At 50.7% G+C, this 15,712-nt stretch overlaps 1 protein-coding gene across 1 annotated transcript in view; it reads right to left on the reverse strand.

Annotated features, from left to right (window-relative positions):
- Nucleotides 1–3,884: 3,884 nt before the first annotated feature.
- TGFB1 (transforming growth factor beta 1) overlaps nucleotides 3,885–15,712 on the reverse strand; it is a 14,188-nt gene continuing 2,360 nt past the window's right edge. The window contains exons 2-7 of the mRNA XM_014467977.2: nucleotides 13,928–14,281; nucleotides 12,155–12,272; nucleotides 10,477–10,554; nucleotides 10,169–10,316; nucleotides 4,610–4,763; nucleotides 3,885–4,196 (exon numbers count right to left, since the gene is read on the reverse strand). Of these exons, the coding sequence (XP_014323463.1) occupies nucleotides 4,038–4,196; nucleotides 4,610–4,763; nucleotides 10,169–10,316; nucleotides 10,477–10,554; nucleotides 12,155–12,272; nucleotides 13,928–14,281 (1,011 nt within the window). The 3' untranslated portion in view covers nucleotides 3,885–4,037. The remainder of the gene's footprint in view (nucleotides 4,197–4,609; nucleotides 4,764–10,168; nucleotides 10,317–10,476; nucleotides 10,555–12,154; nucleotides 12,273–13,927; nucleotides 14,282–15,712) is intronic.

The raw sequence follows: 15,712 nt of genomic DNA on the forward strand, positions 1-15,712 counted from the left end.
GTCTATGCTGTGGCTGGTCACCCCCCCCCCCTCCACTGGCCCCCAGGACCTGCTGGGCTGCCACCACCCCCGGGCTGGGACAGAGTAAACACTGCCGCCGGCAGCCGGGATATTTATACCAAGGGCTGGGCGCAGGTCCAGTGCCCACCGCAGCCCCTGCCCTGCCCTGCCCGCCACAGCCAGCCCCGAGCCAGCGTGGCACCAGCCGGCGAGGGGACATACCGCAGAGGCAGCCTCCACTCAGCCCGGAGGCCACTGGGCTTGTTGCCCAGGATGCCAGCAACTTCACTGAGGACACAATTCCCCCTCCCCTGGAGACAGCAGCACAAAATGCTCGTGAACATGAACACACATACACACCCCACTGAGAGCTCAAAATGCCCTTAAAGGCGCTGCAAAATAGAAACCTACACAACTGCTCACACACTGAAGCCACCAGCCCACATGTGGGACAACACAGACACCACCTGCTCAGACACCCACAGAGGCTGAAAACACCAGTCCCCACGATGGGCACGAACACACACACACACCCCGGAAAACGACAGCAAGCATGCTGGAGACACACCCGCGGACACACAAACATGCTCAGAACACCAGCGGCGCACACACTGGTCACAAAGTATAACCCAGAAACGGGAACTGTCACACACACACATTGAAAACACTGCTCATGTGTGAGAAACAAAATACACACCACCTCTGGAAACACATCGTTCTCCCAGGCCCATAAACATACACAAAATATCCACATTTCAAGTCAAAATTACACTGAAGATACACAAACTCACCTGGAGGGAAACAGCAAAGATGCTAAGAAAAAAATTCAGACACATAACACGCCCCAGGCATATGACCTATTGTAACAGAGACCTCCCAATCACACGTGTCAGGACACGGCCCAGAGAGCACACCGACTTGTACAGCAACCACACACACCAGGAACCCAGCAGCCACCCGCACACGGAGCTTAACGCGTGCTGGGAATACACACACTGAAAATCCCCACACAGCCTGTGGGCACCCAGCTGGTAGGTTAAGACCCCTATGCTAGACACATAAAACTCACACCACAAAACCTGGGGACACACAGACACACAAAGGTCCTGAACATTCAAATTCACATTAGAAACACAAGAGACCAACGCTTGGAATGCCAGCGATTTAGGGGGCAATGGGCTGTTTGTCTCTTTCTCTTTCCGTTACCCACTGACCCCAGTCCCAGGCCTGTCTGGGGGAGGGGGCAGGAAAGCCTGAGCTGGCCTCCCCTAGCCCAGCTTCCTGCCCTCTGGGGGCTGGATAGGAAGCTGGGGCTTCAGCCGGAACCCAGGCTACCCCCCTTCAACTTTCCTCCCTGAGCCTGGGCTTTGGGGGAGGGGAGGACACCCTGAACCCCGGGTCCTGCCCATGCGGTTAGCTGGGGGCCTGAGCTGCCTTATCCCTACAGGGCCTGGCCACCCCAGCGAGGAGGGTGGGGGCAGGAGCAGAGCTCACGTGGTGAGAAGGTGCTGAGCCCGAAAGTTTTTCTGGCAGCAGGCAGGTGGGCGGGGTGTGTCAAGAGGGCGTGGCCAGGGCTCAGCACTGGGAGTGTGAGTGAATCCCCAGGGTGCAGCCAGGACTTGTTCTGAGGCCCAGGCACGAGCTGGGCTTGTGAGGGCCACGACCCTGGAGATGTGTCTGGGTTTGTGGGACTGCTCTGTCTGGGACCAGACCGGGCTGTGACAGTGTGTCTGGCTATGACGGGTCAGCTGCCTTGTGCAGGGCCATGTGGGACTCCCCAGGCCTGAGTGTGTGGGGCCGCGAAATGTCATGAGTGGGCATGACCACCTGGCAGTCAGTGAGACCGTGACGTGTCACATCTCCGTGTATGGTGTGTGTCTGGGTGGGACTGTGACGAGTCAGGTCGTGTGCCTGTTTGTGACTATGACCCCATCCATAGAGGATGTTTGTGTAAACTGCTGGTGGCCTGTTTCATTTCCTTATTCTGTGAGGTGGGTGGCACAGTCTCTGAATCTGTGTCTGGCGTGTGGTGGTTGTGACTGTGACCCTACAGGATGTATTTGTGTGGGTGTGTTTTGCTGTGTCCCTATTGACATCTCTGCTTGTGCTGGGTCCCAGTGAGGCTCCAGGCTGGGCTATGTAATGGGGTGTCACATGTGGGCTGTGCCTGCTGCCAGGTGTCCTGCAGGAGTTCTGGTGTGTTCATTGTGGGCACTGTCCATGCTTCAATCCCTGTATGTGTGAATGAGTGTGTGCACACGTGTGCCACATCCTCAGGGGCCGCAGTGACTTCCATGTCACTGTGTCCTTTCATAGGAGGCCAGTGACAATGGCTGCATTTCCTTGAATAGTGAACTCCTCCTGCCCCCACACTACTCAGCCCTCGTGGCTCCCAGACCTGTGGCAGGTGGAATACCCACATTGCTACCTAGGCTGGGCTGGTAGGATCCCAAGGCCCACTCATTCAGACCTAGTGCTGCCCAAACCTCCCCCTCCCCCTGGGCACCTCTGGGCAAAGCAGTAGTTCAGGGCCTGGGACCTGGGAAGGAGGGTAGGAAACAGATGAGGGAATTGAAACCTGGGAGGAGGAGAGGAAACCAAGATGCCGGAGAAAGAGGAAGCAAGGGAGAATTCACAAGCAAGACCACAGCAGAGGGAAAGAAACAAAGCCCAGAGGGAACCCACCCGGCTCAGTGTACCAGCCTCTCTCACCTGAACCCCTGTTCTTCCTGCAGTCGCCTATGGCTCCATTCAGTCCACTCTCAACCATCAGCCAAAGGGATCTCTAAGCACCGAAGTCAAATCATATCCCATCTCTATACAGAATCTTGTCATGGCTCCCATCACCCCCCAGGTACAGATTCTCACAGGTTCCCACCTCCCCCAGGGCTGATGTGCCCTGGCAAGCAGTCCCAGTGCAGAGACCCTTAACTGCCGCTGCCTGGTTTGAGTGCCAGCTCTGCTGCTTGTGAGCTAACAAGTAACCTCTCTGTGCCACAATATTCCCATCTGTAAGGTGGTCTCTATTGCAGGAGTTGGCAAGATTTTTCTATAAAGAGCCCAATAGCAAAGACTTTTGACTTTGCATACAGTTTCTTCTCGACTTCGCCCTTATAGCACTAAAACAGCCAGAGACATGGCTGTGCTCCAATAAAACTTTATTTACAGAAACAGGCAGCAGGTCAGAATTTGCCTGCAGGCTGTGGTTTGCCAACCCCTGCCCTGCTGCGCTGTGGGGAGAATGCAGTGAGCTGGTAGATTCATACCTGGCATGGAGGATTATCACTCTCTGGCCTATGGGTGTTACCATCTGACTCAGCTCCCAACACCCTTCCCCTTGGCCCTCCTTTCCAACCACGCTGGCCTTGTCCCTCCCTCCCTCACCCCAAGTTTATCCTCACTTCCAGGCCTTGCCTTCTGTCCGTCCCAGAACACTCTCCCTCTTCCTCCCCTAAGCTGCCTTCAGGTCCCAAAAGCTACCTCCTCCAAGAAATCCTCCCTGTCCCATCTCACACTCCATCCTGCTTTCCTGCCTTCATGCCATTTACAAGGTCTGTGTCTTCCCGGGAAAGTAGGTTCCTGGGGGGCAGGAACGATTCTCTTAACCTCTCTGGTCTTGAGTTTCCTCCCCTTTAAAGTGGGCGTTATGAGAACCCCCAGAGCTTGTTACGGTGAGTGAGTGAGTTGATTAACATAAGCACCTAGAACAAGGCCCAAAGTGCTCAATAAATAAATGTAGTGCTTGCCAGGAGTACCTGGAACATAAGTGCGTGGTAAGTGGTAGGAGGGGCAAATGAAAAGTGAAGAGACAGGAGGCGGCAGATGGAGCGGGAGTCCAGGAACATCGGTAGAGACCCTGTCAGCCAACGACACCGAGACCCCAGTCCTCTCTCCACCTTTAATGGGCCCCGAGGTGGGCTTGGCCGGGAGAAGGGGGGGAGGGGGGCGGTGTCCTTAAATACAGCCCAGCGCAACGGGCAGGGGGAAGGGGAGGCGGGGCCGGGCCTGCCGGGGGCGGGGCGGGAGGGGTAGGGGGCTCAGCTGCACTTGCAGGAGCGCACGATCATGTTGGACAGCTGCTCCACCTTGGGCTTGCGGCCCACGTAGTACACAATAGGCAGGGGCTCCAGCGCCTGCGGCACGCAGCAGGGCGCCGCCGACGCGCCGGGGTTGTGCTGGTTGTATAGGGCCAGGACCTGCGGGCGGATGGGCGGGGTCAGGGCAGGGGTCAGATTGCTCCCCTCTCCCTACACCTCCTCTCACCCTTAGGGCTCAATCTCTGCCGCTCCACATTTCCCACTCTTGATTTGTATCTCAGTCATTCTTTCTCCTTCCATCTTCTCTGTGTATCAACCTGTGCCTTCCTGCCTTGTTCATTCTGTCTCATCTCTCGCTTTCTCTTTCTCCTTCCAAGCTACTCCGTCCCGTGGGTCTCCCCATATGCCTCGTCTCTAACTGCAGACCGGTCTCCAGCTTCTCTCCCATCTCTTTATCACCCTCTCCTCCAGTCTCTCTGTCTCTATTTCTCCTTTCCGCACTTCATCTCTGCGTGTACCTCTCTCCCTCCCCTCCCTTGGTCCCTGCTATCGCCAGCCCGGGCCAGACGCACCTTGCTGTACTGCGTTTCCAGGCTCCAAATGTAGGGGCAGGGCCCCAGGCAGAAGTTGGCGTGGTAGCCCTTGGGCTCGTGGATCCATTTCCAGCCCAGATCCTTGCGGAAGTCGATGTAGAGCTGCCGCACGCAGCAGTTTTTCTCCGTGGAGCTGCGGGCGGGACACGGGTGAGGAATCCAGGTCAGGTCAACAAGAGGGGCCTGCAAGGGCTAGCCATGCCCGTGTGTGTGTGTGTGTGTGTGTGTGTGTGTGTGTGTGTGTTTGCACCATCTCCATCTTGGTCTCCCTTGCACCCACTGTGATAACAACAGCCAACAGTTATAATACTGATGATCGCCAGCACTGATAAAGCACTTCCTCCAGTCAAGCACTGTGCTAAGAGCAACATAATAAACAGGGTCTCGTGCAGTGCTCAAACAAGCCTGTAGGAAGCCAGTGGCCATCCACACGGACGGCTAAATCATGGCACATCCATACACTAGAACATAAAACAGTGCAGCTCCATGTGTACTGGTACATTCTACATGTGCAACAAATGTTTACTGAATTAGTGTGTGCTGCCCTGGGATCTACAGGGACTCAGTACAAACAAAACAGACAGAAACCCCTGTCCTCTAGGGCCAAATGCTAGAGACTGTCATGTCGCTCTTCTCTGAACATGGCCCCGCTTCACTAAGGACAAATGCCAGAAGTCCTCACCATGAACCACAAGGCACTACTGGATTTGGCTAATCTCAATTCCCTCTCCATTTTCACTCTACTCCAGTCATACTAGTGTCCTCACTGTTCCTCAAACGGTCCTACCTCAGGGCCTTTGCACTTGCTGTTGTCTCTGCCTGGCTTGCTGCTCACACAAATTTCTGCTCCAGCTTATTTCTTTACTTCCTTTAATTATATGCTTAAATGTCCTTCACTCAGGGAGCCTCAATCCTAGAACACTGCCTGGCATGCAGTGGGTGCTCAATAAATAGTTAAACAAATTAATGTCATCTCTTTTTTTTTAAACTAATTTCAGAGAGGATGGGAGAGGGAGAGATAGAAACATCAATGATGAGAGAGAATCACTGATCAGCTGCCTCCTGCACACCCCCTACTGGGGATCGAGCCCACAACCTTAAACGGAACCGAACCTGGGACCCTTCAGTCTGCAGGCCAATGCTCTATCCACTCAGCCAAACCAGCCAGGGCTAATGTCATCTCTTTAGAGAGTCCTTCCTGGACCATCCTACCCAAAATACCAATCCAAAAGACAGTTCCATTCAGTGTAACTACAGCATTGCAGGTATGCAAGAAAATCTGAAAATGTCTGTGTCCAAAGTGGGACAAAATCTTAAAACCTGTGGAAGCTGAATAAGAGTTCATTATACTATCCTGGTTGCTTTTATATACATTTGAAATTTTCATAATAAAAATCAGGATAGGAAAAATACTCTCCAATATCTTTCTTTCTGTCTCTTTCATCTGCTTTATTTTCCTTCTTAGAACTTTTAGCTACCTGCTCTTTTATTTATTTGATATTGATTTATCTGTTCATTATCTGCCTTCCTCTGAGGACAGGACTTTTTGTCTGTTTTCTCTCCCAATGTATCCCTAGTGCCTACAACAGTGCCTGGCACACTGTAGGTACTCTGCAAATATTGGATGTATAAATTAATTGTTCAATGGGTTAGGTTTTTAAAAAGCACATTGGAGCCCTGGCTGGTTTTGCTCAATGTATAGAATGTTGGCCTACAGACTGAAGGATCCCAGGTTCAATTCCAGTCAAGGGCACATGCCCGGGTTGTGGGCTCGATCTCCAGGAGGGGACATGCAGGAGGCAGCTGATCAATGATTCTCTCTCATCATTAATGTTTCTATCTCTCTTTCCCTTTCCCTTCCTCTCCGAAATAAATTTAAAAAAAAATTTTTTTAAAGCACATTGGAGAATAGTCATGTATAAGATACTACCATTCTGGATTTATGATCTCTGTGCCATGTTCAGATCCAAAGGCCAGTCCTCCCAAGTTGGGGCCCAGGCTTCTGTTTGTTTGAAAGGACCTGGGCACTAAATGTGCAGACCCCTGGGACCATGGCTGAGATGGACAGAGAGCTTGGCTAAAAAGCTTGACTCATGGGCAGACAAGATCTTTATATTCCATGTTTATAACATGTGAAAGAAGCACTATGCAAAGCTACAGGTACTATATGATCCAAATTCTGTTTGGCATAAAGCAACTGGAAGGAGATTTATTGAAATGTTGATGGTGATATTTTGTATGTGGTATAATGAGTAATATCTTTTATATTTATATTTCTATGGCATTTATATTTAGTATGATGGACAATATTCTTTATCCTTTCCAAATTCTTAAGAGTGGATATGTGTTACTTCTAGAATCTGGAAAGAAAATGTAGTCCCTTCACTCCCCTCAAATATAAGACTATAATTTGGACAAAATAAATTAATATATGGCTATATGTAAGTGTCTCATGCAGATACTCTTTGGAAGGAGACACAAATATAATAAAAGTGGCTGCCTCTTCAGTGAGAGGTTGGGGGTTAGAGCTGGAGGGTCTCTGAGATCCTTTCTAGGTTTGGTCCATGTGCATGTATTTACCTATTCAAATAGTAATCAATAGAGAATTCATCAATTCACTTCAAAACCCCGCAAGGCAGGCCTTATTATTATTCCCATTTGAAGGATGAAAGACTGAGCCTCAGAGAAGGATGTTGCCTGCTCACATATAGTATGTAGGGGGTGGAGCTTGAGGCCAGGTTCACAGCTGACTCTATGCCACCCCAGAGCTTGTGGCCTCATCTGCCCAGTACAACCATGTCAGCTTGAGCAGAGGGCAAAGGAGCGATGACACAGGATCTCCTGGGGCAAGTACTTTCCACAAGCCACAGAGCCCTAAGAAGGGAGTCAGGGAACGGAGACCCCTGAGCTCTGCTGGTCCCTCCACAGTCTGGTTAGGACTCTGTTTCCCCATCAAAGATGGGGCAATGTTGGATCAAATAAAGTGTTGATAACCTGAGGGCCGAAGAGGTATCAGGAAGTCTATGTATGGGCTCAGGGAGGGTCCTGAGCCCCCCAAACCACATGCACAGAGATGTGTATGTATGCACATACTTCTGGGAGAAAAGGTGCCTGGCTTCTGGCTTCTCAGTGGGGTCCTGGACTCACAAAAGTGGAAGAGTCACTGTCCAGACTAATCTTTACTTTGTGTTCCAAATCTGACGGGTTCTGAGGGCTAAGATTTGAAGAGTCTGTGATTCTATTACCCAACTCAGCCATTCTCCATGTGAGGTCCCAGGATAAGCAGCAGTATCACCAGGAACTTTTGGGGAATGCAAAATCTCAGGCCCCACCCCAGACCTCCTGAACCAGAAACTGGGGGTGGGAGGTGAGGGCTAGCAGGCCAGGCACCTTTAGGTACTCTGGCATACTTGCAAATTATCATAAATTATCAAAATAATTTAACAAGCCTCAATGGAGGCTTACATGGCTGGCTGCATTCCGGCCCTGTTATACAACAAAGCTCTCTCATTCAGTCAGCCCATTAGGACCCAACAGGGCCTGATGAGTAAAAGAAACCCAGGGCCCCACATGGATGCTGGATGCTGGGGAAGGAAGGGTCAGGGAAGCTTCCCAGTGGAGATGGTGATTGAGCTAAGAACAAGAAGATGGTGTTTGAACCTCAAACATACACAAAAGCAGAGAATATTATATTGAACCCTCATATCTTCATCACCCAGCTTCAACATTTAGCAAGTCATGGCCAACCTCACTGTATCTCTACCCCTACCACTTCCTCTCCCCAATATCACCCCACCCATAAATATTTCTATATGTATCTCCAAGAAATTCAGGGCTATTTTAAAACATAACCACAATAACACATAAGAAAAATTAATTCCTTGATATCATCAGATATCTAGTTAGAGTTCACATTTCCCCAACTGTCTCATAAACATTTTTTTTTTTAGTCTGCACAAATTAAGATCCAAATAAGGTTTACGCATTGCTCTTGGTTGATGTATCTCTTAAGATTGTTTTTTTAAATCTACAGAACCATTCTTTATTTCCCACTCTTGCATTGTATGTGTTGAAGAAACTAAGTTTTCCCACAATCTAGATGTTGCTGACTGTGCATGCCTGTGGTGGTGTTTAACATGCTCCACTATCCCTATATTTCTAGAAAATTGGAAGTTGGATCTACTATCTTGATCAACTTCAGGTTCAATTTTTTTTTTTTTTTGCAAGACTTCCTAGGTGATATTGTGTCCCTCTCAATGGAGGCTTACATGGCTGGCTGCCTTTCTTTGTAATGTTATTAGCTTTTGGCACTCAAGACCTCATCTGTTCATTCATTCACAGAGTTGCTGGGCTGAGGGTAGGATCTGCAAGGAACTTGGGAGAAGAGCTGACTTTCCAGCTGGGGACTAGCACATGACAAAGCCCCAGAGACACCATCAAAATATTAAGCAGAGGCCAGGCCGGCGTAGCTCAGTGGTTGAGCGTCTACCTATGAACCAGGAGGTCAGGGTTGCAGGCTCGATCCCCAGTAGGGTGCATGCAGGAGGCAGCTGATCAAGGATTCTCTCTCATCATGGATGTTTCTATCTCTCTCTCTCTTTCTCCCTTCCCCTCTGAAATCAATAAAAAAATATATATTTAAAAATATATATCTATATTTTAATTTATTAAGCAAGGGAGGGGCAGGATCATATTATAATTCTAAATTCACAACATTCTAACTCTGAATTTTAACATTTTACAAATCCAAGTTTTCAACTTTCTTGGACTGCAGTACGCCAGCACCTCAAGACACTCACACTCCAACATCATTTCCAACTTTCTAGGAGTTCCACATTCCAACTCTCGAGGATCTTGGCATTCTTGAATTCCAATATTTCAATACCGCATTCCAACATTCCAAAGTTCTGAGCCCATCACCACTCAAGAGGGCCAAGCTGCCACTGTCTAGATCCCAGCCTTCATAGAATTCAGCATGCTAGCACCAAGCCCCAGGACTCTAGGGTGCCCATGTTCTGGCTTTCTCCAGATCCCATTCGTGAATCCTAACATTTCAACAGGATTTTATCCTTCTGAGCCCCAGATTCGAGGACTGCAATCTGCCAGCACCAGAGACGCCAATCTGTCAATAAACAGGAATCCAACAAGGGCAACCTTCCAATTCTGAATTCCCAAATTCTAGGATCCCAACACACTTTGCGTCCAACACTGTTAGATTTCAATAACTAACACTGAATTCTAGCATCCTAGAATCCGAACACTCTAGGATCTCAACCTGCCAGTAATGTCAAAGACTGAATCCCCACATTCTTGGTGTTCAACATTCTAATAGCCTCTGATTCCCACACACCCGCAAGAAAACAACCTGATCTCAACATTCTAGGACTCCCAGGTCACACATCCCTGCATCTAGGACTCAGACCTCATCCCCTGAGTTTTCCAGGCTGAAGGAGATACTAGCCCGAGTATAGTACCAGCCAGGTGCCCACCCTGCAGCACCTGGTCAGGCCTCCCAGGCTGGAAGGCCTCAGTTTTCACCTGAAGCAGTAGTTGGTGTCCAGGGCTCGGCGGTTTCGGGGGCTGTGCAGGTGCTGGGCTCTCTCCAGCGGGGTGGCCATGAGAAGCAGGAAGGGCCGGTTCATGCCATGAATGGTGGCCAGGTCACCCCGGCGGCCCATACTGATTCCTGTTTTAGTTTGGGAGTCAGGGGGTGAGGGGTGGGGAGACAAACACACACTCTTAGGTGGTGAGTGGGGGATGGGCAGGGAGAGGAGGGGACACACACACACACACACACACACACACACACACAGCACACGGCACAAGGACAGAAGGGTGGGCCTCACCGTTGATTTCCACATGGAGTGTGTCATCTTTGCTGTCACAGGAGCAATGGGCACTGAGGCGAAAGCCCTGGATTTCGCCTGTGAGAGTGAGGAGAGGGGAGCCAGTGTGAGGGTGTGGCTCACCCAGCCCCTGGGGGAGAAGGCAGGAAGGCTCAAACCCAGCTGCCCTCTCACTGCAGCCTCTTGACCCTGTTGCTGCAGCTCTCTGCCTTGCTGCCTCTCCCTCCACCTTCAGGTCTCAGTTCAAATGTCACCTCCTCCAAGAGGCCCTGCGGGATGCAGGCCCCACTCCCAGGATGACACCACTTTACTTTCTCCATAGCCCTGACCCTCTGGGTCCTTTGTATTTGGCTATTTATTTCCCTCATTGTTCTCAGTGGAGAGCAGGATGCATGGGGGCAGGGATCCTTGCTTTCTTGTTCCCTGCAGGGCCTGGCCCACAATGATAAAAACAAACTTCTACTGAGTGCAGGAGGGCACACTGCGTGCCAGGCATGTTCTGAACACTCTGTGGGCATTATCTCCTTTAACCCTCACCACAGCCACCCATTTTCCAGAAGAGGATGCTCAGGCACACAGAGAGGAGGTGACCTGCCCCATGTGGGAAAAGGCAGGGCTGGGAGAAAGGCTTCTTGAATGAATGAGTGGATTTTCTAAGCTCCTATTATGTGCTGGACCCTGTACTGGGTGCTCTGGGCTCAAATAATGACCAAGATAGGCCTTTGTCCAGTGGCCCCAGACACTCCTCCCAATGCCCACATGCTCCCTAACCCCCATCTTTTCATCTGGCCAAACCACCATTTATGCCTTGAGTCTCAACACATTCACCCTTAACCTCGGGAAGCCCTCCTGGACCACCTCCTCCAGATGGGTTTGCTTATCTGCTCTGGGCTCCCCTCTTCTGGCCCTGATCATTCTAGTCATCACTGCCTGCTAGGGCTTTGGCAAGACTTCCTAGGTGCCTGGAAGTAATGGTGAGGACAGCGCCTAGAAGTCTGCTTGGTTACCACCGTCTCCCTTGCACCACCACCCAGGGCCAGGCACAGAGCAGGCACCTACTAGCATTTACTGAATGGAAGCATGAGTAAGAGGGATATTAGGAAGGGAGATGTGGACACTGTGGGCTCAGCTGGGACAGGACAGAGGCCATCTTCTTCTCGACAGATTGGATGTGCCAGGCTCTCCCCGGAATAAAGGCCTTTGCATATCCTGTCCCTCTGCCTCCAACAGTCTTGCCCTCCTTCTTTCCTGGGCTGGTTCCACTCGTCCCCCAGACATTGGCTCTGCTGTCCAGGAAGCCCTCCTTGATCCCAGACTGTGCAGCCACCTCCTCTGGGCTCCCCATTCCAAGCCTGCCCACTCTGGGTCATTACTACTTGATTTACAGGTCTTTCATCCTCTTCCCCGACCCCAACAATGGATCATGAGCTCTGTGAGGGCAAGGATGGAGTTGTTTTTGTCACTACTGTGTCCCCAGAATCACCCAGCACAGGTCCGGAGCTCAGGAAATGGATCAAGCCATTAATCACTCAGGTTTGAGTGTCTGGGAGGAGGGCCAGGTCCCGGCTCTTTGGCACCAACATAGGGCCAGGGGGGCGGGGGTGCTAGGCAGAGTAGTTGCAGGACAATGGGGTCGACCCCATTGCAAAACAGGGTGGGGCAAACAAGTGGTCCTCACCTTTGTAGTTCAGCCACTGCCGCACAACTGTAGTGACCTCAAAGGACAGCCACTCAGGCGTGTCGCCGGAATCCAGCACCTGGTTGCTGAGGTAGCGCCAGGAATTGTTGCTGTATTTCTGGGGGATGACGAATAGAAAGACAGAGATGGTGGGTAGATGCTGCCATGCACCTCCACGTCCACTGCCTGCACCCCCACCCATCTGCTCCTCTAAATGGGCCTTCAGACAGTCCCATGGACAGTCCCCTCCCAGACATCCATGCCCTGGGGGCCCACAGGAACCACCTGTGCCACAGCGAGCTCCAGCCTGGGGGTCACGGCACCTGAGCTGCTCAGCCTCGGGCCCTGATCCTCTTTGGAGCCAAGGAAATTCTTTTCTCTCTCTCGGCTTCAGTTTCCTTGCTGGTGAAATGTCAGGCCCCTTTGAGCTTGGACAGCCCACTGCGCAGATTTCCCTGCAGACATCCTGGGCTTCACTCAGCATACATTTCCGCACATTTGACACCCTGCATTCTGAGTCTATCACTTTCTAGAGGCTTATGTTAGAAGTCATTCTATAACTCCAGGGTTTGACAGCATCCCAAGAATGACAGTCAATGAGCCCAAGAAGTTCTAAGACAGTGGTTCTCAACCTTCTGGCTCTTTAAATACAGTTCCTCATGTTGTGACCCAACCATAAAATTATTTTCGTTGCTACTTCATAACTGTAATGTTGCTACTGTTATGAATCGTAATGTAAATATCTGATATGCAGGATGGTCTTAGGCGACCCCTGTGAAAGGGTCGTTCGACCGCCAAAGGGGTCGCGACCCACAGGTTGAGAACCGTTGATCTAAGAGACTAATGTTCCACAAGTCCAGGAGTTTGACACGCCATAAACCTAGACTGCAGACACTGCTCTCCTGTGGAATGATCCCTGGTTCTGGACAGAATGCTCCAGGAGTGGCAGCGTAAAGTTGGGGTCTCTAGATGCCAAGAAGTTAACATGAGACAAAGTTCCCTCTACCATCTACCATCACGTCTAAAGTTCCATATGACATGGATTCTAGGCCACTTGACCTTCTAGAGACCCCACCTCTTACAGAGGCCCCAATCTTCCTGAAGATTCCAAATTTTCTAGAACAGAGCTATCCAAGAGACCCCTCCATGACAACAGAAATATTCTTTATCTGTGGTGTCCAAATAGCTGCTAACCACATGTGACTATGGCTGCTTGAAATATGGCCAGTGGGACTGAGGAATTGAATTTTTTAAAAAATATATTTTATTGATTTTTTACAGAGAGGAAGGGAGAAGGATAGAGAGTTAGAAACATCGATGAGAGAGAAACATCAATCAGCTGCCTCCTGCACACCTCCTACTGGGGATGTGCCCGCAACCAAGGTACATGCCCTTGACCGGAATCAAACCTGGGACCCTTGAGTCCACAGGCCAACGCTCTATCCACTGAGCCAAACCATTCAGGGCTGAATTTTTGCTTTTAATTGTTAAAAACTTAAATGGCCATATGTAACTAGTGGCTTCCCTATGGATCAGAGCAGGTCCAGAACCCTGAACTGTTCTACAGATTTCAACTTTCAAGATACCTGCATCCTAGAATCCAATTGCTAAGATTCCAGCCTTCTAAGTGGCTAACATTCTAGGGTGCTAGGAGTCTGACATTTTAAAGAGCCCTATGATTCCACGGCCTGTGCTCTTCTGTCTTTCAGGGTCTGTCTGTGTGGCCCTTGCAGTCACCCATGGCCCAGTGGCCCACCTGGCCCATGCCCCCACCTGGTACAGCTCCACGTGTTGCCCCACTTTCAACTTGTGCCTCTGCAGGCGCAGCTCGGCCCGGAAGAGCAAGTGGGGTTCAGGCACTGCTTCCCGGAGATCCGACGTGTTGAAGAACATATATATGCTGTGTGAGTTGTGCTTGAATTTCTTATAGATTTCTAGGCAGAAGGAGTGGAGAAGGGGGATGTCAGGGGTGTGGCAGTGGCAGGGGAGCTGATGCACCCCAAGTGTGAAGAGCATGGGCTCCAGAGCTGACCGCCTGGGTTGGAGTCCGACCCTGACCTTGGATGAGTGGCTTGCTCTCTCTGGGTTCGTTTCCTCCTCTCTAAAACCCTTCTCTTCCATCATCGGTCAAGTGCCCACTCAATACAGGCTGGCACCAAAGGTGTCTGCTTTGTTTGCTCAGATCTTCCCAGTACTTGGAGCCTCAAATGCAAGTTCCATGGCAGTGTAGGGTCAAGGGCATTTGGAGCAGACCGTGCCTCTGCTGCCTTGAGCTCTGTGACCTTGGCAAGTCCCATCCCTTCTTGGAGCCTCAGTTTCCTGCTCTTCTTTGGAAAATGGCAACCACATCAAGCTCCCTGCCTTCCACCCCAGGGTCTCCTAACTGAAGTGCTGGTGTAACTCTGAGCAAGTCAGTTCCTGTGCCAGATTCTCACCTGTGACACAAGGATGGCTGCAGGAGGAGAGTGTGAAGTGAGATGAGGCAGATGAAGCACATGGCACAGAGTCTGCACACAATAGTCACCCTAATGTGTGTGTTAAAGAGCTCACTATTTGCCAGCTGCTATTCAAAGCATTTAAACGTCACAACAATCCCATGAGGAAGATACTATTATTATACCCATTCTCTAGGTAGTGAAACAGAGGCACAAAGAGATCAAGTAATTTGCCCCAAAGTCACATAGCTAGGAAGCTGCAGAATGGGGATTCAAACTCAAGCAGACAGCTTCCAGAGACAACCCCTAAGCTAATGTGATATTATTATTGTTGTTATTATCAATTGCTTCCTCCCTCAGCTGGTTAGAAAAGGCAAAGTTCATTGTAGGTAGGAATGGCCTGGGAGTGGGGAGGAAATTAGCAGGTGTGTTCTAGGCTAGGAAAAGTTTGGGGTTGAGGTTGAGGGAACTCCTGGATAAACGGGAGCATCTGCTTTAGGCCTCTGCAGTGGGGAGGTAAACACAGAGACAGGCTCTGAGAAATGTCAGAGGAAATCCCTTCTGTGGGCCCCCATCCTCTACTCAACCCCACTCTAGCCAGGCCAGTCCTGCCTCCTGCAAATAAGCACTATCTTGGCCCAGGGGTTACTCAGCAACCCCCAGAGGAAGGGAGACAGATAGGGAGGGAGGGAGAGAGAGAGAGAAAGGGCAGGGATCCACAGAGGGAGGGAGGGAGAGACCACGGAGACCAGGGACCAGACCGGGAGCGGTAGGAGGAGGTGTGGAGAAGTAGAGGCAGGAGATGGAGAGTAATGAAGATGAGGGCCAGACGGATACACACACACACACACACACACACACACACACACACACACACACACTCGGAGAGGGACACAGGGTTTGGGAGCCAGAGGGAGAGGATTGAAGGTATCATTGTTAAATCTCTACAAGAAAAGGTGAAGCGATTACGGAAAAGGTGAGGCGGATCTGTGAGGGGGATGGGCGTCATTTGGCTGGAGCCACAATTGGGCAAAAGAATGGGCTGGGGACCCACAAGTCCAGCGCCCACGAGGGAAGGTGAAAGCAGGGGGACCGCCCCAAGTCGCAGGGCCACTTGGGACCC

Source organism: Myotis lucifugus, unplaced genomic scaffold (assembly GCF_000147115.1).
Source record: "Myotis lucifugus unplaced genomic scaffold, Myoluc2.0 scaffold_421, whole genome shotgun sequence".
NCBI classification, from domain to species: Eukaryota; Metazoa; Chordata; class Mammalia; order Chiroptera; family Vespertilionidae; genus Myotis; species Myotis lucifugus.